Source organism: Ammospiza caudacuta, chromosome 2 (genome assembly GCF_027887145.1).
Source record: "Ammospiza caudacuta isolate bAmmCau1 chromosome 2, bAmmCau1.pri, whole genome shotgun sequence".
NCBI lineage: Eukaryota > Metazoa > Chordata > Aves > Passeriformes > Passerellidae > Ammospiza > Ammospiza caudacuta.
The window spans coordinates 88,085,571-88,108,324 of NC_080594.1; the positions used below are offsets into that span (position 1 = coordinate 88,085,571).

General features: G+C 37.1%; 1 protein-coding gene across 1 annotated transcript in view; it reads left to right on the forward strand.

Moving 5' to 3' along the window:
• The window catches only part of HERC2 (HECT and RLD domain containing E3 ubiquitin protein ligase 2), a 102,397-nt gene that overhangs the window by 71,806 nt on the left and 7,837 nt on the right, over positions 1-22,754 (forward strand). Inside the window, exons 64-86 of the mRNA XM_058800473.1 lie at positions 248-392; positions 1,052-1,277; positions 2,014-2,185; positions 2,724-2,910; positions 3,659-3,799; positions 3,955-4,146; positions 5,401-5,554; positions 6,658-6,765; positions 7,851-7,982; positions 8,504-8,662; positions 8,755-8,873; positions 9,254-9,379; positions 10,332-10,487; positions 10,635-10,750; positions 10,869-11,067; positions 12,243-12,457; positions 12,723-12,900; positions 13,729-13,890; positions 15,020-15,111; positions 15,977-16,116; positions 17,111-17,298; positions 17,982-18,179; positions 19,855-19,938. Coding sequence (XP_058656456.1) covers positions 248-392; positions 1,052-1,277; positions 2,014-2,185; positions 2,724-2,910; positions 3,659-3,799; positions 3,955-4,146; positions 5,401-5,554; positions 6,658-6,765; positions 7,851-7,982; positions 8,504-8,662; positions 8,755-8,873; positions 9,254-9,379; positions 10,332-10,487; positions 10,635-10,750; positions 10,869-11,067; positions 12,243-12,457; positions 12,723-12,900; positions 13,729-13,890; positions 15,020-15,111; positions 15,977-16,116; positions 17,111-17,298; positions 17,982-18,179; positions 19,855-19,938 — 3,589 coding nt within the window. The remainder of the gene's footprint in view (positions 1-247; positions 393-1,051; positions 1,278-2,013; positions 2,186-2,723; positions 2,911-3,658; positions 3,800-3,954; positions 4,147-5,400; positions 5,555-6,657; positions 6,766-7,850; positions 7,983-8,503; positions 8,663-8,754; positions 8,874-9,253; positions 9,380-10,331; positions 10,488-10,634; positions 10,751-10,868; positions 11,068-12,242; positions 12,458-12,722; positions 12,901-13,728; positions 13,891-15,019; positions 15,112-15,976; positions 16,117-17,110; positions 17,299-17,981; positions 18,180-19,854; positions 19,939-22,754) is intronic.

The following is a 22,754-nucleotide window of genomic DNA, read 5'->3' on the forward strand; positions in this document are numbered from 1 at the left end:
CAGTTGCTTTGCATATAAAAAGAGTCATAATCATGCTCTTCTGTATTGAGGTGAGAAGCTACAGTGTTATAGAACTGCAGTTATTCTCCTTCTTATGCCTATGGAATTCAGTTTTGAAGCATTTGCTAGTTGGGGTGTGTGTGTTTCAGGCAGTGATAAATGAAGTGTATTCAGCTGGGACCTGTGTTGAAGAGGATTGTGTGAACAGTCCCGTTGTTCTGAGTGCTACATTTGCTGTCTGTTGCAGGGGTAAGGGTGATTACTTCAGGCTAGGCCATGGCACAGATGTGCACGTGCGAAAGCCGCAGGTCGTGGAAGGACTGAGGGGCAAAAAGATTGTGCACGTGGCTGTGGGAGCCCTCCACTGTCTGGCAGTGACTGACACTGGACAGGTATGTTGTGTGCCACCCTCCTTTCCCCCATGCAGAAAGGAAGGAACTGTTTAGGAAGGGAACTATAACAGAATTGGTTAAATGAAATAAAAATTCCTAATTTTATTCTTTGCTTTTAAAAGTCCGGCATAAATATAAGCACAATTGTAATTTAAAATGTATTGGTATTTAAAATATTAGTACTGGAGTTAAAATATTTTTGTTATAGTAGCTTTTGTAGTGTTTTCCTTGTATTATCGCATGATCAGTTTTCTTCTTCTTACTCTGGAAATGCAGCAGCAGTCATAGTATTCTGGACAGATTTTTCAGCTTTATCATAATATTGTTTCAGGTCTCCAGTGCAATTACTAGGCAATTAATTCTTCTAACTTACTGTGAACATTGAGTCATTTAGGAATCAACTGATCAATTATAATTTGGTGATAATTTATGAATTATCTGATAAAGTGCTGCTTTGATTTTTTTTTTTTTTACTGTATGATCTGTATGATAATGCCTGCATTATTTAATGGAGGGGGGAAATGTAATGACAATAGACTGTCCAAAGTGTCCTAGATTACTAGCACAAATCACAAACATTCTCTTTAGGAGTTTTTAAGAAAGCACTAAATTGAGATAAGCAGTGAAGCCAAGTAATACATGGACATTTTTCCTTGCAGGTTTATGCTTGGGGTGACAATGACCATGGGCAACAAGGCAATGGAACTACCACAGTGAATAGAAAACCCACTCTTGTCCAGGGCTTGGAAGGCCAGAAGATCACTCGGGTTGCCTGTGGGTCTTCCCACAGTGTAGCGTGGACAACGGTGGATGTAGCTACACCGTCTGTTCATGAGCCAGTGCTTTTCCAGACAGCCAGGGACCCTTTAGGTGCTTCTTATCTTGGTTGGTATTTGTTTCCTTACATTGTTTTTCCTTTACTGCCATTGGTATGTTTGTTTTGTGTGTGGTTTAGTAGGTGATAGAAGAGTGCAAAAAAAAAGGTTTAGAAAAAAAAAAAAATCACAAAACAACAAAATGTGTCTCTGGTAAAAAAAAAGTGGTCAACCAAAACTCTTTATGGAAGCGGAATTTTTAGATTAAAATTCAACATGCTTCCTCAAACACCCTAAGGAGTTTCTCTTTATGGAGGTAATGATAGATGAATGTTACACTAGTATTAATCTTATGCATTACCTCTTGTTTCTAAGGTAAGTGAGTTAAGAATTAGGGAATCAAAACAGCAGTGGTTTGTGTTGAGTATGAAAGCATCAAGCATCTTGCAAATTAAGCCTTTTCATGACCAAAGCAATTTGTACCTAATAAATATTCTTGTTATTTCAGAATGTTTGTGTTAGTAAAACTTGTTTTACATGCTGATCACTAAAATATTTCTATCTGTTATTACCTTAATCCTCAAAAGTGAGTAACAAGACCAAATACTATTTTATGAAAGCCCTTGTTGCAAAGCCACAGTATTAACTTTAATATTGTAACTGTAGGTACTGCTGTTTACGAATGTCCTGTAGGGTTAGTTTCAGTCATCTCTTCTGATTTAACAAGAAATTAGATAAACCATGTCCTTTTATGTATTATACCATTAAAAAGTGCTTACCTTCTCCTTCCTCCTGCCTCTTTTTAGGTGTTCCTTCAGATGCAGATTCTTCTGCTGCCAGTAACAAAATCAGTGGCGCAAACAGTTCCAAGCCGAATCGCCCTTCCCTTGCTAAGATTCTCCTGTCACTTGATGGGAACGTTGCCAAACAGCAGGCATTGTCTCACATACTGATAGCATTACAGATCATGTATGCCAGGTAGGCATGGGAACATTCTTTCTGTTGCTGAACAAAGGATGATGTAGCTTACCATCTATTAGGGACTTTTGAATCAGGTATAAATTGTTTTAACTCCTCAGGATGGGCCTAAGCTTCATCTAACTTTTCTTTTGATGTTGATGTTAGCTTTATGTTGTTATGTTTAAAGAAGTTTTTATTGCCTGGAGAAAAAAATCTTTCATTCAGAAATGCTCAAGTAAATAATGTAGAAGCCGTGTAAGAAAATCATGATGGATGATATGGAGGAAGCAGTAGAGGGCAGAGTGGAAATAACAATAAAACTTTGCAGTACCATCATTGTTAGTAGAGAACAGAGTATTTGTGCTAAAATTTATAAAGAGAAACTCATATTAAACATTGAAGCATCAGGCCCAAGGGAGAATATCAATGAACTACCATCTAGATTCTACAGCTTGGAAAACTTACCTTATTTTGTTAAGACAAGCTAATAATAAGTTTTTAAGTTCAACAAGGGAGTATAATGAGGTTTATGTTAATCCATCCTAAATGATTTCAGGGATGCAGTTGTTGGAGCATTGATGCCTGCAAGTATGATTGCACCAGTAGAATGTCCCTCTTCATCACCAGCCCCCCCATCAGATGCCACTTCTGCAGGAAGCCCTGCAAATGGAGATGAGTGTGTGCTTGTGGGAGATATCGAGGAGAGGCTGAGCCCAAACCCGTGGCAGGACAGGAGAGGGGAGGTAAAGTGTCACTTTATTTTGTTTTCAGTAGTTTTTAACTGTAAAGCTGACAAATATCTCAATTAGTCTGATAGTAGCAGAGAATAAAAAATGCCTTCATGCTCTAATTTCAGGACTAGGTTCTCTGCACATGTCAGATTTGAAAAAACTAAACTTTTAGTGTAAGATCAGTTTTGAACTTTGAGAAAGCATTGTGTCATTTAAAGGCAATCATGATGATTTCTAGCAATATTGTAGAGGTATTGAATTCATTTTGCAGGAGTGATATTTTTAAAAAGTCAAGAATAGCAGAATATTTGACCATTAATGAATGAAATATAGTTGTAAACTTAGATAACTGATGTAGACATGAAGCCCTGAATGAAATTGTACTATATTGATTCCTAACTGCTAACAGAGCAGAAAAAAGAAAAGGCTTGCTACTGAACAGGTCTTCTGCATTTATAAACTGTGAACTGGGTGTATTTTCAGGGCTTGCCTTCTGCTTTGTTGACTTTTCTGCAGGCATTGATTTTTTTTTTATGTTTTTGTAGCAGCTGGCACTGAGGGGAGTGTTTGCTGGTTTATGCACACTAGGAAAAAAAATAGGAGCTAAAAATACAGGCAGTGAATCTGTTCATTTTGAACTTATGGCTGTTTTAAATTGCTGCTGTCTTTGAGCACTAGACCTTCTAATAAATATTTAAACTCTTCAAGGTTTTACAGTGTCTTGTTGAAGGTTTCATAAGTTATTATTTGTTCTGGCTAGGTTGTTCCTTCAGAAGATGCTGTGACGCCATCTGCTGTGACTCCCTCAGCTGCTGCTGCCTCTTCCCGTCCTTTCATTCCAGTCACAGATGATCCTGGAGCTGCCAGTATTATTGCAGAAACCATGACAAAAACCAAAGAAGTAATGTTGTCAATACTCTTCTCAAAACTTAAGTCCTTACCATACTTTTATCAAGCAGTTTTTCTGTTTTTTACGCTTTAAAAATGACTCTGTAAATGACTGCAATTTTAAAAATCTGTGCAAAGACAGAGGGATGTTTATTGTTTGTTTTGTAGGATGTGGAAAGCCAGAGTAAGGTGTCTGGCCCAGAGCCACAGTACTTGGATGAGTTTACAAGTCTCCTGGTACCAGATGACACGCGAGTCATGGTTGACCTGCTGAAGCTTGCGGTGTCCAACCGGGCGGGCGAGAAGGGACGAGATGTTCTCTCAGCTGTGCTGTCTGGCATGGGCACAGCTTACCCACAGGTCAGCTCTTGCTTCTGTTGCATTTTAACTGTGCCCTTTTTATTACTAGCTTGCTGGAATACTTTCTTGAAATGGAAATGCAGTTTGGCATCCTGAGAAACTTGCTACACATGAAAATTTGAGCTGAGCTCAAATGCATGTGAGCTTTAACTGTTTTAATGGAAATACTATGTGAATATATGCATGTGCTGCAGATGTCAGTAACAGACTAATTTCTCCATTTTTTATGCTGCAATTAGACATTAAGATAAAATGCATTTACGTATTGACCAAGTGTCAGTGGGTATTGGAATGAAGCTAAATTAACCAAGTTCTATCCACTTAATCTGTAGAATGTTAGTTAAAAAACTTCCATGATGGGAGTTTTTTTGCATCTGAGTTTATTTTTCAAATTGATGCAGTCATTATTACTAGCTAAAAATGCTGTTAGTATATTGTATTGTTAACTATACAATAAATCTTCTGAACTGTTAAGATGTACATTTCATGCATTGAAGCTTCTGATTTTTCACAAAATATCCATGGATTTGGGGTTTTTTTTTGACACAGCTGGCAGAATGTAACAAATCATAAATTATTTCTAGAATATGTGTGTGCAGTGATGAACTGAAAGCTGTTTAATATTTCTGCTAGCTTTACCTTTCAACTAATAATGTTCCTAATGAGTAACAATACTTTTTTTTTTTTTAAGATTTCTAAAACTGTTACTCCTCCTGCTCAATTTGTGGTGATTAGCTATGTATTTTTATTTTGGGCTTGAGTTTTCCCAGTCAAATTATGTACATGCTGTATGTGCACTTAGACATAAATTCTGGCTTTCTTTATCATTAATAGTGAGTAACTGAACAGCTTTGGGTTTGTGTGGACTTTTTAGCATTTTGGAGCTAGAGTTTTTATTAGAAACTCTTTAAGATTAATGCCTTTGGCATTTCCTTCCTAAACAGGGTTTTGCAATAGTTCATACTAGTTAAATATTTATACCTTTCCATGCTGGTGTATGCCCTATAGCTTAGATTTAATAGTTTGCTTTTTCTGTGAGGGAAAACAATTATTTGTGTTGTCCTTTACTTACTGAAAACTGAAGTTTTTTGGCCTTTAGTTTTAGGAGTTTTTCTAGCTCTTACACTACCAAAAGGAGTATTTTTGAGGTAATATAATGGTTTTGAATCAGATTTCCAAAACCAAGTTATTTATTTTAAATTTCTTGGGTTAATCAACACACAGTTTATAAAATGTGTATTTTTCCTTTCCTAGGTTGCTGATATGTTGTTGGAGCTTTGTGTCACAGAACTAGAAGATGTAGCAACTGATTCACAAAGTGGTCGCCTCTCTTCACAACCAGTTGTGGTAGAGAGCAGCCATCCATATACTGATGATACATCATCTAGTGGCACAGTTAAAATACCAGGTACAGAATTCTTAGAGTTATGTTGCTAAGATTCAATTATTTTGAAGCCTGCCTGCATTAAGTTGTTTTTTAGCTTAAAAAAATGTGTATTGAACTTTTAAAGCCATGTTACGACTTTTGCTGTAGCATGGTCCTCTTGATGTCCATGATCCTGTTGCTATAAAAAAGTATTTCTTGAAGCTGATGTCTTACATGCTGATGAAGATCTCAATTCTGTACAGTGTGTATTCCTGAGTTCACTGGTGTGATTCCAGTTGCATATCATTTCTGTTCTCCATTTAGTTATGAAGCTGAGAAGGACTGAGTCTTTTTCAGATTTAGTAATTGGAAACTCATCTCCTAATCTTGAGCAAGGGAAATACTTCTTTGTTGTAATGCTGTCTTTTATTTAGTGCTTCCTTCAGTAATATACCTAGTGTGGGATTCACATTCTCTGAACCTGAGAGAAGCAGAGAAAAGAATGATCAAAGCAACTCTTATCTCATTCCCTGCTCGTGTGTTGTGCCAGAGTGGAACACAATATGGAGATTGTTTACCCAAAGTGATGGTGGTTTGTTTCCTTGGCCTGTCAGGGCCAAGAACATCTGCAGACTGTTGGTCAGCAGACAGTAACGAGATTCTGTGCAGTTGAGTTGAGTGCTTGTGCAGATTCAGTTTAGATGTAGTGTAACATACTATAGAATAGTATAGTTTAATAAAGTAATTCATTAACCTTCTGATATCAGTGGAGTCAGATACATCATTGCTCCCGGATGTTGGGCAAAAGTATCACCAATAACCTAGTACTTAGCAAAAGTTACAGACAACAGAGAGCTATCTGCCTTAACTGTAAATAGGCATTTTTTTGTCTTTTGCTACTTTAGTTTTGAATGTTCTGGTATGGTCTTTTGTCTGCTAGCCCCATTCACATGAGCTTGCTGTGATTTAAGCCTTGAATGAGAAGAAATTACAGGCAAATAATGTCATTAAATCAAAAGAAGTTACTTTTATTAATTGGCACTATGGCTTCCACATAACTGTTTGATTTCATGTGGGTTTGTGAACTACTGCATTTGTCTGTGCTGTTGATTGCTGTAGAAGTGTGAACTCTTTGTTCTGTTCAGGTGCTGAGGGGCTGAGGGTGGAGTTTGACCGGCAGTGTTCCACCGAGCGGCGCCACGATCCCCTCACCATAATGGACGGCGTCAACAGGATCGTGTCCGTCCGATCAGGTAGGGATGGAGAGAGAGGCCTTCCCAAAGTGTCCTGTGGGATTCACTCCTGAATGCTGAATGAAATGTGCCCCTGCTGCTAACTGACCTCTTGTTAGGGATAGACTAGTCAAAGAAAGGAAACCTGTGTAAATTGGTAGTGTTTTTTAAACTAAAAAGTCTTGCAGGATGTAGACACAAAGTTCGATCTTGTGTCTTTGGATATGGAGAATCTCTGGGAAGTGCATGTTAGGTAGTCCAGTTCTTCCAAAGCGTGGATGGAGTGTAAAATTCAGTGTTCAGCGCCCCTGCCAACATGTGTGAATTTCAGTATAATCAAAAAATTGGAAAAGGATATTTATTTTGCTAGCTTTCTCCTTTTTCAGGTAGTACTTAAAGAAATTTCAGCTTTCATGCAGTCAAGAAAAATGCTCTTCTGCTGTCAAATGTCCAAAATAATAACTTGGTGCTCGGTTTTTCTGTTTCCTGCTCTGGCTTTTGCATGTGACACTACATGAATTCTTCACATCTTTAATCTTGATATCTCTGATTTAATTTTTAGGCACTACTAATTTCTAGTAGATTTTAGAGGAATATTTTTAATCTCACCGAATTTTGTGTTGAACCTGCCCATACACTACATTATGTGCAAGGCTCTCAGTAGCTATTGCCTGTGCAGTCATAATGTAGGCTTTTCATGTTGACCCATTTTTCCTCGAAGGTGTTTCATTACTGAGATATTTCTGGTTGGTTCCTGGTTGGAAGCTGTAAAGCTTTATTTAATGTACAGGTTATTATATATTTTTTTTAATATGAAAGATAATTTGAAAATAGGACAAGGGATTTTAGTAAGCTCTTATAGTTGCCTCCTGCTTGTGGTACTCAGCTGTCTGCTAGCAGTGCTAACTGAACCTTTTAAGACTTGGTTTTGAACTTCTTAAGACTCAATGTAACATCTTTACATTTATGTTCATGTACTTTACGTAGCTTTTTTTATTTATTGCCTTTGTGTGCTGTTTATACTTTTTAACCAGTTGCTATTGGTGAGTGGCTCTGTATGGCTCAGACAGTGTAGCTGAGTATGTTTGTCTTGCCTGCTCTGACAGGTCGTGAGTGGTCAGATTGGTCTAGTGAGCTGCGAATTCCTGGGGATGAGTTGAAGTGGAAGTTCATCAGTGATGGGTCTGTGAATGGATGGGGATGGCGATTCACAGTTTATCCTATCATGCCAGCTGCAGGTAAGGTATCACATACAGCATTTGCAGGAGGCCAAGAGCAGATTTTACTACTACTACTTTGTTTCCTTTTTACACTGCACTCACTGCATGGTATTTACGTGCCAAAGTTCAATAGTTCATTTACATTTATGCTAACAAAACATTTTCATTCATCCTTTGGAAGCATTTTCAACTAAGTCCTGAGAGGTGCACTTGTACATAGAGAAGAGAGAAAAATATTTTATAGCCACTCTCGTTTGCCTCTTCATAAGCGAAGAGAGGATACCTCTGGGACACAAGTCATCTGAAATGCCCTTATATTTTAAAATCCATCTGGTTTGAAAATTATGTAAATTAAGTCATGATAGCGCATCTTTATTCCTATCTCTTCAAAGGGAAGTAGAATAGATAACTCAGGCAGATGAGCCCTCTAGAGTGCTGTGTTTGGTCAACTGAGTCCTGCCTGTGTTCTGTTCTTATTTCAGTCTGAGGACAAACCTTACCCAGCTTTTTTTTCTGTTGTTCCTTTTTGTTTCTTGCAGGCCCTAAAGACCTTCTCTCAGATCGTTGCATTCTTTCATGTCCCTCAATGGATTTGGTTACGTGTTTGTTGGATTTCCGCCTAAATTTTGCTTCCAACAGGAGCATAGTTCCTCGCTTGGCCGCTTCCCTTGCAGCTTGTGCTCAGCTGAGTGCCTTAGGTGAGTATAGTCTTAAAATTAGGTCTGTTTTTTTGAAGTTATGGTGATTTGTTTTAAATAATTATGTTCTTTGTGTGCTTGTTTTCCCTTAGCTGCTGGCCACAGAATGTGGGCCTTGCAGAGGCTGAGGAAGCTGCTCACCACGGAGTTTGGCCAGTCCATTAACATCAACCGCATCCTGGGGGACAATGAGGGAGAAACACGAGCTTTGGTGAGAAGGCAGTAGTGCTCTCCTCTCCACATTTTCACATTAAGATTCAAGTGCTAGCCTGGATGTACAACATTTTTTGTGTTCATGGCAATATAGGAAATGAGCAAATTAATAGTCTTCTTGTACAGGTCTGCAAGTGTGTAAAAAGTATTCCAGTTTAGAAAGCAAAAAATGGCTAATTCCAAGACTTAACAGGTGCGCTTTCTGAATTGCCAAAAAAAGGGTAGAAATAATTTTTTTTTTTTATCAAACGGATGGAAATGGTATTTCACACAGCTAGTTGTAGGTTGGGAAGTTATTTTTGTTTTGTCACAGTCATGTAAATAATGTATTTCCTGTAATACATGAACTTTAACTTTCCTGTTGTGTGGTGTCTCTAGAGTTTCACAGGGAGTGCTTTAGCTGCTTTGGTTAAAGGTCTTCCAGAAGCTTTGCAGCGACAGTTTGATTATGAAGACCCCATTGTGAGAGGTGGAAAACAATTGCTCCACAGCCCTTTCTTTAAGGTAATGCAGGACAATCAGTAAAGAACACATTAAAATAGTTGTGGGATTTTTTTGAGATGTGCTAAGTTCACTTACTCCTATATCAGTCATGTTTACTGACAAAATCAGAATCCTGCTTCTAAAATGAGGATCAAATACACAAAACCAGAATCCTGCTTCTAAAAGGAAAATCAAATACACAAATGAAAAACAAAGACTACTTAGCTAGGCAGAGAAACTCAGGAAAACATCTTGTAAGCACACTTTTTGGTTAGTGATTTTGAGTTTTCCCAATAGGAGTGTTGTATATTTCTATTCAGTTAGTTTAGTACTCTGAAGGTTTTTTTAATATCCGGTTGGAAAAAATGAAGATGTCTTAAATGGACCCTTGTACTTCAAAGTAAAAATGCACAAGTTGAAGAATTCTAGAGAAGAACAAGAAGAACAAAAGGTGAAAAAGCCTCCTTTGTAATAAAAGTGAAACTAAGAGGGTGTACCTATTTAAACAGAAAGAAAATCTTAAGTTTATAGAAGGAGGAAGTAATATGTTGTTCACAATATTAATCTGGAACATTGATTTAAAATTGAGTCAAACTGAAAATCAATTGGAAATTAATTGAATTGTAGAAAGGAGACTTAGTTTAGAAATGGAAGGTAAAATGTTAAGCATGTGGGGTTTGATGAGGAAAAGGTAATTAATCTGGGAATGTTTTTCACAAGGAGGTTATGAAAATTTTTGGATTGAAAGAGGAAATTAGATACCTATCTATATGAGATAGTGGGGCTAGACTTGATGTTACCCCATCCATGAGGGTAATGAAGATGGTTCTTAGTGACTTTAAGGCTGTTGAAGTCTTTGAGACTTTTCAGGCCCTACTGGCCTATGAGCTGTTCATCTATGTCAAACACTTACTGATTTTTATTGCGCATTTTTGATCCCTCTCTAAAATGTTTATTTTTTAATTGTCTGTAGGTGCTTGTGGCTCTTGCTTGTGATCTGGAGTTGGACACACTCCCTTGCTGTGCAGAGACACACAAATGGGCCTGGTTCAGGAGATACTGCATGGCATCCAGGGTTGCTGTGGCCCTTGATAAAAGGACACCCTTACCTCGCCTGTTCCTTGATGAGGTACTGCAGGAATACTTCACATGGTTAATGGAACCTGTGAAAGTGTCTCATGTAAAAAGATACAATGAGTTTGAGTTATTTTATGCCAACTGTGATAGGAGTAATTGATAACATGAATAATGTTGTTTAATGCACAATATTTCACAGGTGGCAAAGAAAATCCGAGAATTAATGGCAGATAATGAAAATATGGATGTTCTTCATGAGTGCCATGATGTCTTTAAGAGAGAGCAGGATGAGCAGCTTGTCCAGTGGATGAATAGGTAATTTCTTTCTCCTGTTACTGGTTTGGTCTTGTGATACTTTGTTGTACAATGATAAACTGCTGGTTTTGTGACTTATAAAAAGCTCATTTAAGATTTTGTTTTGCATTTCCTGCAGACGACCTGATGATTGGACACTTTCAGCTGGAGGCAGTGGAACCATTTATGGTTGGGGTCATAATCACAGAGGACAGCTTGGTGGAATTGAAGGAGCAAAGGTCAAAGTCCCAACTCCATGTGAAGCTCTTGCCACCCTTAGACCAGTGCAATTAATTGGTGGCGAACAGACTCTGTTTGCAGTGACTGCTGATGGGAAAGTAAGGATATAACAAATGATTGCTTATTTGACTATCTTGAAATATTTCACCCTCACTCAGAATGGGTTTGGCTAAATGAAAAATAGTGTGCACAGTACAGGGTTAATTTTTATTGATAGTAGTAACTTTGTTTTATTATTATTAAAGAAATGGAACTGTACCAACCCCACCAGTATTTTCTAGGACTACAGTTACTATTGCATTAAAGAGTTGAAACAAGAAATGTATTTGAGTTCTCAGTTCAAAAATGTGATCAGATTTTGTCAAACAAAGTTGGGTACAAGCAGCATGCTCACGGAGTTCCCTAAAACAGGGGTGATTATTTCTCTCTAACAGGGGAGAGGTGTAATGTGAGATTGTTCACAGTTGGCTAAAAGTAAGTTAGATATTGCAGGATCTAATTTCCTGGTGCTGAAATACTGTGTGAAAAAAAATCTCAGTGCAGAAATTTAGTCTAAGGTGTAGGAGAAAAAAATCAGTACATGAATTTGAAAAGTTTTCATTTTTATGCAGATGGCAGCTGTTAAGGACATGATAGAGAATTTTGGCTATAGCTTTGTGTAACAGTTACTTTCATCTAGTGAGTTACTGTAATTATTCCTTGGGGTCAGTATCATCCTTGTTAATAATTCACAGAAGGGTAAAGAGCAGATTAGTGGCATTTCTTGACATTATTCTGTTGAAAGAAATTATTTTCAGAGAGACAAAAAGAGTAAAAAACAGTAATTAAAACTACTTATGAGATGGAAGGGAGAGAAGCAACTGTGTTTAGGTATGTATATTCTACAGAAGAAAGAAAGAAAACTAGAATAGTGCTGCTTGGAAGGAGAGCTACAGGTAGTAGGTGACTTTGTAATGCTATCAAGCAAAGCTGTGGTCCCTTGATAGTTTTACAAAATAAGCTTTAATATTTCACACTAAATCCATTAAGTCAGTGAGAGTTATTATTGACTTGAATGTAGCCATGTTTTCCCAAATATTTTTGTCAAGTATTTAAAATTATTTCCTTATTTTCCAAAAGAGAAAATAAGAAGCCTGTAAGAAACTGGTTTTTTTTAGACTTCCCTTGAACTGCATTCTGACACCTATACATTAAGAATTCTTCTCTAGAGTTCATTTCTAGGGAATGTTCTGCATGAGACAAACAAAACTAAACTTTATTCTTTACTTTAAAGCTGTATGCCACTGGATATGGAGCAGGTGGTAGACTTGGAATTGGAGGAACAGAATCAGTTTCTACTCCAACTTTACTGGAATCCATTCAGCACGTGTTCATAAAGAAAGTTGCAGTGAACTCAGGAGGAAAGCACTGTTTGGCATTGTCTTTTGAAGGAGAAGTTTATTCCTGGGGTGAAGCAGAGGATGGCAAACTTGGTCATGGAAACCGAAGGCAAGTAACACTTCAAAATGTACTTTAAAAAAGTGATTAACTTGAAAATTTGCTTTAAAAAAGTGATTAATGGATACTTATAGTTGATGTATATTAATGAATTTTTCTAGTCAAAAATAAATCCTTAGGATATTAAACTGAGCAAAGCAGATACTCAGTGATTTTAGGTGTCCTCATTCTCATTTTAAGAGAGGGTTCTCCATACCCTGGTGAATGTGAATGGCCTATCTCAGAAGTTTTGTCCAGACAGATGTTTTCTTTTCAGCCCTTGTGATCGCCCTCGTGTGATTGAGTCTCTGAGAGGCATAGAAGTGGTTGACATTGCTGCTGGGGGAGCACACAGCGCTTGCATTACAGCTGCAGGAGACCTTTTCACGTGGGGAAAGGGGCGGTATGGACGCCTTGGCCATGGAGACAGTGAGGACCAGCTAAAGCCTAAACTGGTAAGAAACCTTTGGAGCACTCAGCAGTCTCAGTCCAGTTAATATCTTCTGATTATAACTTTTTGCATTTCTGTGTACAAAGAATGAAAGGGCAAAACAGTGGCATGTGTTTTTAAGAAATGAACAAGCTGCTGTGATTGAAAGGATAAAATGAAAGAGGAGCTGCAAAACTTTGCTTGTGGTCGCCAAACAGCTTACAAGGAATTTATTTTAAAGATTTAAAGAAATATGTGAAGTTTCATGCTGCTTTGAATGATGGATTGTGCCATTTGGAATCTGTTTCAAGTAGTGGCAAGGATAGGAAGGATGTGTGGTAGGAGTGATGTGTGTGGGTCACCGACCTTTTACTTTGTGATTCCAGATCCCATACTTCATCACTAGGTGGCATCATCTCAAAAGATGTCGACTAAATTCAAATTATCATGCAAGTGCCCAAAAATTGTAAACTAGTAAAAGATTACTTGAAATTAAGATTTTTTTTTCACATACCGTATTCAGTACAAGCCCAGAGTGCCTGAAATTATTTCAACAGAATGTAGTCTTTAATAACCTTAGGTGTTTTGTATTGTTCTCCCTGACACTGAGGTAAAATATTCAACTAGTTCACCAATTAAAAGACAATAAATCCTGTATTTAAAATACATAGTTAGTTTTCATTTTGCTGTTTGAAAAGAGCAAAGCTCTTAGAGTTGCCTTTATTTCCTTGTTCCTGTGCTGTTTCAAACTTGTAGTTCCAGTCATCACCTCTCTAAGCTGAGTTTGTGATCTTTTGTGAAACTAAATAACTGAGTATTTTAAGGTAAACAAAACTGGGTGATGTCGTTCCAGGTGGAAGCTCTCCAGGGTTACCGTGTGATTGATATAGCCTGTGGCAGTGGAGATGCACAGACACTGTGCCTCACTGATGATGATACAGTCTGGTCCTGGGGTGATGGAGATTATGGAAAACTTGGGAGAGGAGGCAGTGATGGCTGTAAAGTACCCATGAAGGTATTTCTGTGTAATTTTCTCATCACTTTAGAAGCTATGGTGTTGGCGGAGAATGCTGAAGACAGATTTGTCAATATGTGCCAACTTTCATCCATCCTGGAACATCAGGATTCTTCTGGTGGTTAAGAATATAGTAGACTATATGTAGACTATAGTAACTGGACTTTAAGCTTTGTGAGCTTTGTGCTGACTGTTAAAGTTGCACTTTAATGGACTGCCAAGTTGCACTTTGGAAAGCATTGTTGGTGTAAAAACTGCTAATTTTAATTTTGGTTCCAGTCAAAACATTAGGTTTTGTCAAGAAATCTTCATGTTTCCTTGTGTTAATAAATTTACAGTAGTCATAAGGTCAGTCCAGAAAGGGGTATAAATTCATTGAAAAATAATGTTGTTTTATATTGAACACTTTCTGTGAATGCATGGTTGACTTAGAATTTCTTCACATCTTATGGATGAAATCCCCATAGCCACTGAATTTTCTTAAACATAAGCAACATTCACCTTCATAACAAAAAGCATTTGTTATGAAGGTGAATGTTGCTTGTGTTTGAGAAATGTGTCTGTCACTGTGTGTACCTGTGCACAGCGGATTTTAGCTCCTAAATAGATAATCACACTTAATTACTTGGATACAGGTATCCCCATTCTGTTTCCAAATATTTCCAGCATGGTGTAACAAAGTAAAAATAGCTTGTTTATGTTTCATCAGTCAGTCCTGTAGGACCGATGGTAAAGCAGCATAAGGTCCTACACAGAATAAATAGGAAGGGTCTGCTGGAGATGGAAATATTTTTATTATGTCAGCAGAATCACACCCATGTCTTACAAGCTAAGGATGATTGAGTGTTAGTAGACAAAACCTTGTCATTTCTGCTGTGGATGATAGCAGAGTAACTGTGGGCAAAACATTCTAGAGCTGATTTTCAACAGTTTGTGAAATTTGAGCTTCTTTTCAGTAAATTATAGAAAGATGACAGGAGTGGAATTCTTCTAAATCATCTACATAAACATTTTAATTTGTAAATATACATATAGACATACAGTAGGTTGTTATATTTTACTTAAGGCAGTTGAGTCTACAGTCTCCTCAATAAACTAATTTAATTTTACTTTGATATTGTTTTTCTAGATTGATTCACTTACAGGTCTTGGAGTGGTTAAAGTAGAGTGTGGATCACAATTTTCTGTGGCCCTTACCAAATCTGGAGCTGTGTATACATGGTGAGTGTTCTATATTTGTTATTTTGACAGTGTTAGAAGTCACCTCATCTCTAACAGATATAAGCATTACACTTCCTTCACTGTTTTGATCTTCTCTTTCAAAAATTGAGTTCCTGAGTCTTGATTAGTAATAAATTTTCCCACTCTGGGAAACATTTTCTACTGCCATGAATGAAAAATCCAGGTATTTTTTCTTGGAAACGTAAGCACAGGGTTGTCAATCCAGACACTGACCACTGCAAGATGCAAGGAGGTCTGTAGGATAAGCATGAAGTGTCATGCATGGCAGAAAGTAGTAACATAAATAGTGTTCTCATGTATTATCAAAACTGGGTCTAGCTTGTGGCTGTAGTTTGAGAATTTGATTTTAGAAATCATTGTTTTAATCATCCTTATACCATTCCAAATTTTGTAGTTTAAACTGCTAGACTGAAATGTTTAAAAAGACTTAGCAAAATACCTTCCCAACTTCCCTCAGCTACCTTGTTTGTATGACATTTAGGTATCCTTAAACTGTATGAAGTTCCAGTCTCTGAGATAGTAAATACACTGTTTTTGCAGATAAATGCTTCTAATACTTGACTCCTTTAAGCGTTAAAAATAAAGACCACCCCCTGGGAAAGTGATAAAAGGAACTAGAACTACCCAGATTAAGTAGAAACATTGTATTGGAGCTATAAGAATCTGTACTGAGTCAGCAGAATTGCATCCATACAAAGTAGAGATGATTCATGTGGAATGTTTGGAGAATATTTTGGTATTGGACTTAATAAGTACATCTAAAGGTCAAATGTCAGACATAGCCTGTCATTACTTTTTTTCCACAGTTAAAACTCAGTTTTTAAATGTTTACTTCTCTGTGCAGGGGCAAGGGAGATTACCATCGCTTAGGCCATGGATCTGATGACCACGTTAGAAGACCACGCCAAGTGCAGGGACTGCAAGGAAAGAAAGTCATTGCAATTGCTACGGGGTCTTTGCACTGTGTTTGCTGCACTGAAGATGGTATAAAAATCCAATCATTTACTTAGTTCTTAGCACTGAATTTGAAAAAAATAAAACTTTGTCTTTTAGTCAACTCTTGGTAGGCTGTCCTTGCTAAAAATGCTGATTCTGTGTGCATGGACATATTTTGTATTTGCAGATGCTGCATATTTCTTGAGCAGCAAGCATGACATTAAAGTGATCACATAAAACTAAATTAGTGGAAATTAAAGAATTCAAGTTGCATAAGCACTGATCAAAGAAAAATAGAGAGCTCTGAAGGTGATTACAGAATGGTCAAGCAGTAGCATTGAATGGACTTGGCCTTTTTTTGGGTCCTGTGGGTTTGTTGAAGTGTTTAAAGTACCAAATGAAGCACTGCACAAACAACATTGGTTCTTGTATAGCAGGTTTAGTTTGTGAATCTTCTTTGTAGGAGATTTGCTCCCACAATTAACAACTCTGCGCAATAACTGAGTGTTTTATAGGTGCTAGTGAAATATACAAGCTGAAAATGAATGTGAGTAATGAATATAGCTGCAGAAAATAAATGCCCAGGAATGAGGTTGTTACTTTTAAAGTTTCCCAATTATCTTGCAACAGTAAGCACCTATTTTAGTATCTTGTCTTGTAATGGAGCTTTTTATAGGATTTTTGTCTTTCATAAATTATTAAGCCTTTTTTTAATATTGGCTTTGATTTTGCTATGAAACTGTCAAATAGAGGCTGTTCCTGATGTTCTGTTCCAGAGTATAGTGCTCTACCATCTCCTCCTATTCTGGACCAGAACCTTTGTTATACAAACTATGAGGAAAGAAATGCATCTTATGCAGCTGCTCTGTAGAGACTGTGGATCTGACTGTGTCAATCAAGATTTACTTGCACTAGATAGTGGATTTCAGGATGGCCATCAGCCACAGAAATCTTGTTTACAGCCCAAGGCCTTATCTGGTCAAATAATTGATAAAAGGTTGTATATTAGCCTCTGGATAATAAATTATCTGTATTGGTTTAGGGGAAGTGTATACATGGGGAGATAATGATGAAGGGCAGCTTGGAGATGGAACAACTAATGCCATCCAAAGACCACGCCTGGTTGCTGCACTTCAGGGTAAAAAGATCAACAGAGTAGCCTGTGGCTCAGCACATACTTTGGCTTGGTCAACCAGTAAACCTGCTAATGCTGGCAAGCTGCCTACACAGGTAATGGTTTTGGCTTATTGAATTCAGATGTTAAGCATACTTAGTGTGCTTATTGCTGACCTTTCAGTAGATGTACTTCCTTGTACATCAGTAGATGTACAAATCCTTGTATAAGCTCAGTGTGCTTTAGTTTGACTTCAGGTTTGAGCCAGTTACTTTGTTTTACTTCTGTATTTCCAAAGGATTCCATTTTTCTAAGCTGAAAAGGCCTCTTCATTCAGTTTTTAATCCAAATGTGGAACAGTAACTCAGTTTTAAAATTGGCAGGAATTTAGTTCTGCCTTGCAGCTATGAAAATGTTATGCCTTCCAAGGGAGTTCTTTGTTGCTTGCTTTATATTGAGAAGACTTGTTTTTTGAATATTCTGCATTTCAGCTATGCCTGGAAGTACTGATGACAGGATGTAAAATGTATTTGTTTATGGAGAAATTTTAAGATATGGAACACCACTTGTATTCTAGCCATCATATATATAAAATAATTGGTTCAGTTTAGATGGATACTATTAGTATCTTTTATATAAACAACTGAACTCCATGTATGAAGTTTTAACAGTGTGAATAAGCAAATATGTGAATTTCTAATACAAATTTACCTACAAATCTAAAGATTGTTGTTCTGTTGAATACAATAAAGTGTATAATAATTGTAATTAACATTTGGATATCATTGCCTTATCATAGGTTCCTATGGAGTACAATCATCTGCAGGAAATTCCCATCATTTCCTTAAGAAACAGGCTTCTGCTCCTGCATCACATTTCAGAACTCTTCTGTCCTTGCATTCCAATGTTTGATCTTGAAGGAAGACTTGATGAGACTGGTCAAGGACCCTCAGTTGGGTTTGACACATTACGGGGAATACTGATATCACAGGGAAAGGTATTGTGTCAAACTCTAAGGGAGAGGTTTGTAACTATAACAGAGAAGTGCTGTTTAAGCTGTTTCTGGAGAAAAAAGAGCTGTATAGCTCAATTTGTTCTGTAAGTTGTGTATCAGATATTTGCAATCTGGCGATGCAAACTTCTTTATTTGTGTTCGTTCTTCGGTGTTTTTCTCAGTTCTTCATCATGGTGCTTTTGTGTGTTGATCTTGAAAATAGCTTTACACTGTAAATCTTCAGTTGGTAGTATAGCTGAATTCTTCTTGAGTATTAAGTGGGTGATATCCTGGAAAAAAATGTAAGATAGTAGACAATGATCAATTCACACCTGTTTGTATTTCAGTTATCAAGTTCAGGTGATATACTAGTTAAACCAAAGCTCTGTGCAGACACAAACTTGTTTTAGACTGAGCTAAAGGTGAAAATAGAATACTTAGGAGTTCAATTCCAAGTGGTAGTGAAAGGAGTTTTTAGTAGTTAAGTCAAGTCAGTCGTGAGAAAATGTAGATAACTGCTAAAATGCTTCAAAGCCACAACACTCATTCAGAACTTCAGACAGGATAAGCCATAAAAACCTGGTTTGCCTTCAGTGTAGTCATGAGGTTTGGGTCTGAATTTTTTCACTGTCACAATAATTCATCTAACTGAAAAAGAAAACATTATACAGAGAGAATTGCTGAGAGATATGTTTGAGAAGAGAATTGATGAAGCTTTCCCCTGCAGTGCTGTTCTGTGTCCTTAAATAAGACACATGGCCTGTAACTAGACGACTTAGTATCTGTTGTCTCAGGGTCTCTTTCTCTAGACTCCAGTAAAATTGTGTAGTAGAACAACAAGGCTGTGTACATACTTCACAGACCAAGGGAAGTCATCAAAACCTAAACTAGAAAGGAAATTCTTGCTGTTCTGTTCATGAGACCTTTATTTGTTAATGCTATTAATTCTAAGTCCTTACATGCATAATGTTATATATAAGTGTGTGCAGAAGGCACATTGACCTTGATTTCAAGTCTGCAGAAATGCTTCAGATGTAAGAAAAAGTGGGATATCAGGCATAAATGCACCAGAAACATTCACGAGGCATCAGAGGTTGTGATGCCATATTCATATCTAGGCATTTAAATCGAGATTACCTTCAGAGATTCTAAATACTTCAAAATCATCTTAATCTTGCTTGAAATTGACTGCAAAGTTATATCCAAATATTTAGTGTGGGATGCTTGGATACTTGAATTTGCTTTTTAAAAAAATTATTTGTTGTTTATTTATTGCTTTCCATAGCAAGATGATCTCATATTTGGCTTTTTTTATTGCTGTTCTCTATGTTAATTAGCCTCTATATACCTACATTTTTCTGGTATGAACTAATTTATACTTGTACTCAGCAATACATTGGTTGCTTTATAACTGTATTTGGGTGCAGTGCAACCTTTCAAGCCATGGTTTAAAGTGATACAGATGGGATTTCTTTACTTTTTTAGCATCCCTGCTGTTTTAGACGTGATACAGATTAGCACAAATAATATGATCATTGACTTGCATCTTGCATCTTCATATTCTGGTGCTTTTTTATTTCCTGGGTTGAACTATGTGTTAATCTGCAGAATATGTGCAGGGTTCTTGCTTGATTTCAGTTTTGCTATTTTGTTTTTTTGTTTTTTTTTTTTTTCTTAGGAGGCAGCTTTCAGAAAAGTTGTGCAAGCTACCATGGTGAGAGACCGTCAGCATGGGCCAGTCGTGGAGCTCAACAGGATACAGGTATCTTCAGCTGAAGTTCTGATTCACTCTCTGTGTGTTTAGCCCACAGTGCTGTGTTGGTCAAAGCCCTTTCTCTGTTTCAGCTGTTTGGTATCTGAATGCTAAAGAGTGGAATTTTTATCAGAGAATCAAGCAATAAAGAAGTGACTGCAGTTTTAAGGCGGCTTACATTCTTTTCAGTATGTTTTTATCCATACTGCAGTTGTTTGGGGAGAGGGTGGCACTTGTTGAAATGTTAAGTGAATGATTTAAGCTCTTAAGGAGCAAAGTATGTCATGCTTGATAAAAGACTGCCTTTTCAGAGCTCACTACATTACACAGTTTAAGAGAGTAGTGATTCTGATGCTTTTCTTACCTTTCCTAATGCTCAGCTGAATGAAGGGTAAAAAAGGAGAAAAAACTGAAGGGTGAGGGGAAAAAAAGGCAAGGAAAGAAAGCTCTTGAATATAATTAAAATTCAGGATGATAAACTCTTGTCCTTTGGTGATCATCACATGTAGTCATATTGATTGCAGAAGTCTTTGATACAAAAAGGCTTTTTTCTTTGTCATTGATGTTAGAAAATGTAATGTTGTGCCTTAGGCCAGATGTGCCTTTTTTCCATAGATACTTCTGTAACACAGAATAGTAAAACACTGTTTTCATTTAAATGGACTGCAGCCTGATCTTAGAGTCTGCATGCATTTCTTTCCTGTTGTGGTGGGTTCTTTTTTCTTTTTTTTTTTTTTCCCTTAATATGCAAAACCATTACCATTTGTGAGGTTAGAGTGGAGAAAATGTGAAAATTTAAACTTGTTATTTTTTGTTAGTGAACAGAAATATATCCCGTTTTGGTTGGACCCTGTTTCTACTTCTTTACAATTTTCTGTGGACATGTTAAATTTCTTGTGCTAATGTTCTGTGACTGTGTTGCTCTAGTTTATTAGAACCTTAGAATTGCTGAGTCTTTACTTATTGAGTCCAACTGTATGAATTGGGAAGCTGAAGAGCGTAGCAGAGATTTTTGAAATTACTTTATAAGTGTGTGAATTCAGACAGTCCAATACATATTGCTGGTATTTTAAGAAGGAAACTAGTGATGAGTAGGTTTTGGGATAGTTTCCTAGTGTCCTCCTTTGTTAATTGAGACAGGCTTTCCCTTGCATTTCAGTTTATTATTTAAATCTGTCTTGAACCCTAGGAAAGCATTGGCAGCTTCCCTTCTTCATAGCTTCTAGGGGAAATAAAATATTGCTGTAACTAACTCTCTCAGTGTAGCCAAGTGAAGGCTAAAAAAGGTCATATTCATAATGTGCCCTGATTACACTGTACCAAATATGGCTTACAATTTCTTGAGTTAGCTTTTGCTCAGAATGAAAATGTGGATTCTGAAACTGTTTGATCCTTTAATTGAAGGTTCAAGGCTGCTTTGTGTAGTCTCAGAAAAGCTAAATGTCAGTGTTAAATCTTCCTTGCAGTTGTAAGTCGAAGTGCAGTTGGACTTTAAGACCCCTTGGTTTTCAGAAGACTCTTCTTGCAGTTTATAGATTATATGGTGCAGTCAGTTCTCTTCATCTTCCTTGTTGTAAAAAAAACCAGATGAGTTTTTAATTTAAACTTGTTTTCCAGGTATTGACTTGTCTTTTACAATACTCTCCAGTGTCCCTTGCTGTTTAGTGGTTTCTTTGGAAATAGCAGAACTGAGCATAACAGCAGTGTAAACCCAACAAAGCAACATTCCTTTCTCCTGGGGTCCAGTGATACAGGGACCAGATTCCTTCAGGGTAGATCACATCCACCTTACATACTTCTTGGCCCTGGCTCTTTTCTGTTGGGAGCCTTGTAATGGTGCAACATGGTGGTTTTCTGTGGTTTTTCTGCTCTGGGTATGTGAGAAACAATGTGGTGGCTGTACTGTAACTTAACTGTGTGCCACCCTGGTGTTTCTGTAACATAAAATGCAGTGTTGATATTTTGTGCTTCTGGAAATGTGTGATATGGATAGTCAAAAACTAAGCCAGAAGTGAACTAACAGTTAAATGACTAGACAGGGTTACAGTGCTCAGGTTTACTTACTCACCCTCTTACTTCAGATCAGATTTTCCTAGTGTTTAAGTTGTGCTGTAGTTCATGCAGTGTCAATTGGACAGTGTGTTTTGGCCTCTAAGCAGATACTTTCATAATGCTGTGTTAAAACATCTTTGCACAGCAGTGGAAAAGGATTTCTTCCTTCTCAAAAGGATGCAGATGTCAGCTATTCAGGAGAATGTCTACTTTCATGAATGTAGTATGACAAAGAATCTCATGGTTTAATGTTCTTCACTCTGAAGGGAGGAATGTGATATGTATGGATATATGAAGTACCACTTTGAGTTTCTTCCTCCTTACAAGGACTTCTTATGCAATGTAGGTTATAGGAATCTCACTAACAGGATAAATAAAAATGGTCTGATCTTAAAGTAGGCACAGCATATGAATAAATTAATGATTTGTTCTTTTTGAGTGTTATTTCAAATTAAATAACATCCCTCCTTCCTGGTTATTGCCTCCTCCCTTATCAAATGTCCCTTTAAAGAACATTCATTTCATGACAGCCTTAATTTTTGTACACTGATCAGACTAAGGTTTTTTTATCTCCTTGTGTAGAATAGTCTTTTCTGTACTCTTCATGTTTTTATACTGTCATTTATTCTGTAGCATTTAAGTTTGAGCATAGAAAAATGGAACTTAGGGTACAAGTGAGAACAGTGTACTTTTGAAATTATTACAGTGATACTTCTCTACTACTTCTGGTGATTTTGTGACATCTTTGAATTGTGTTTCCTTCATAGATCTGT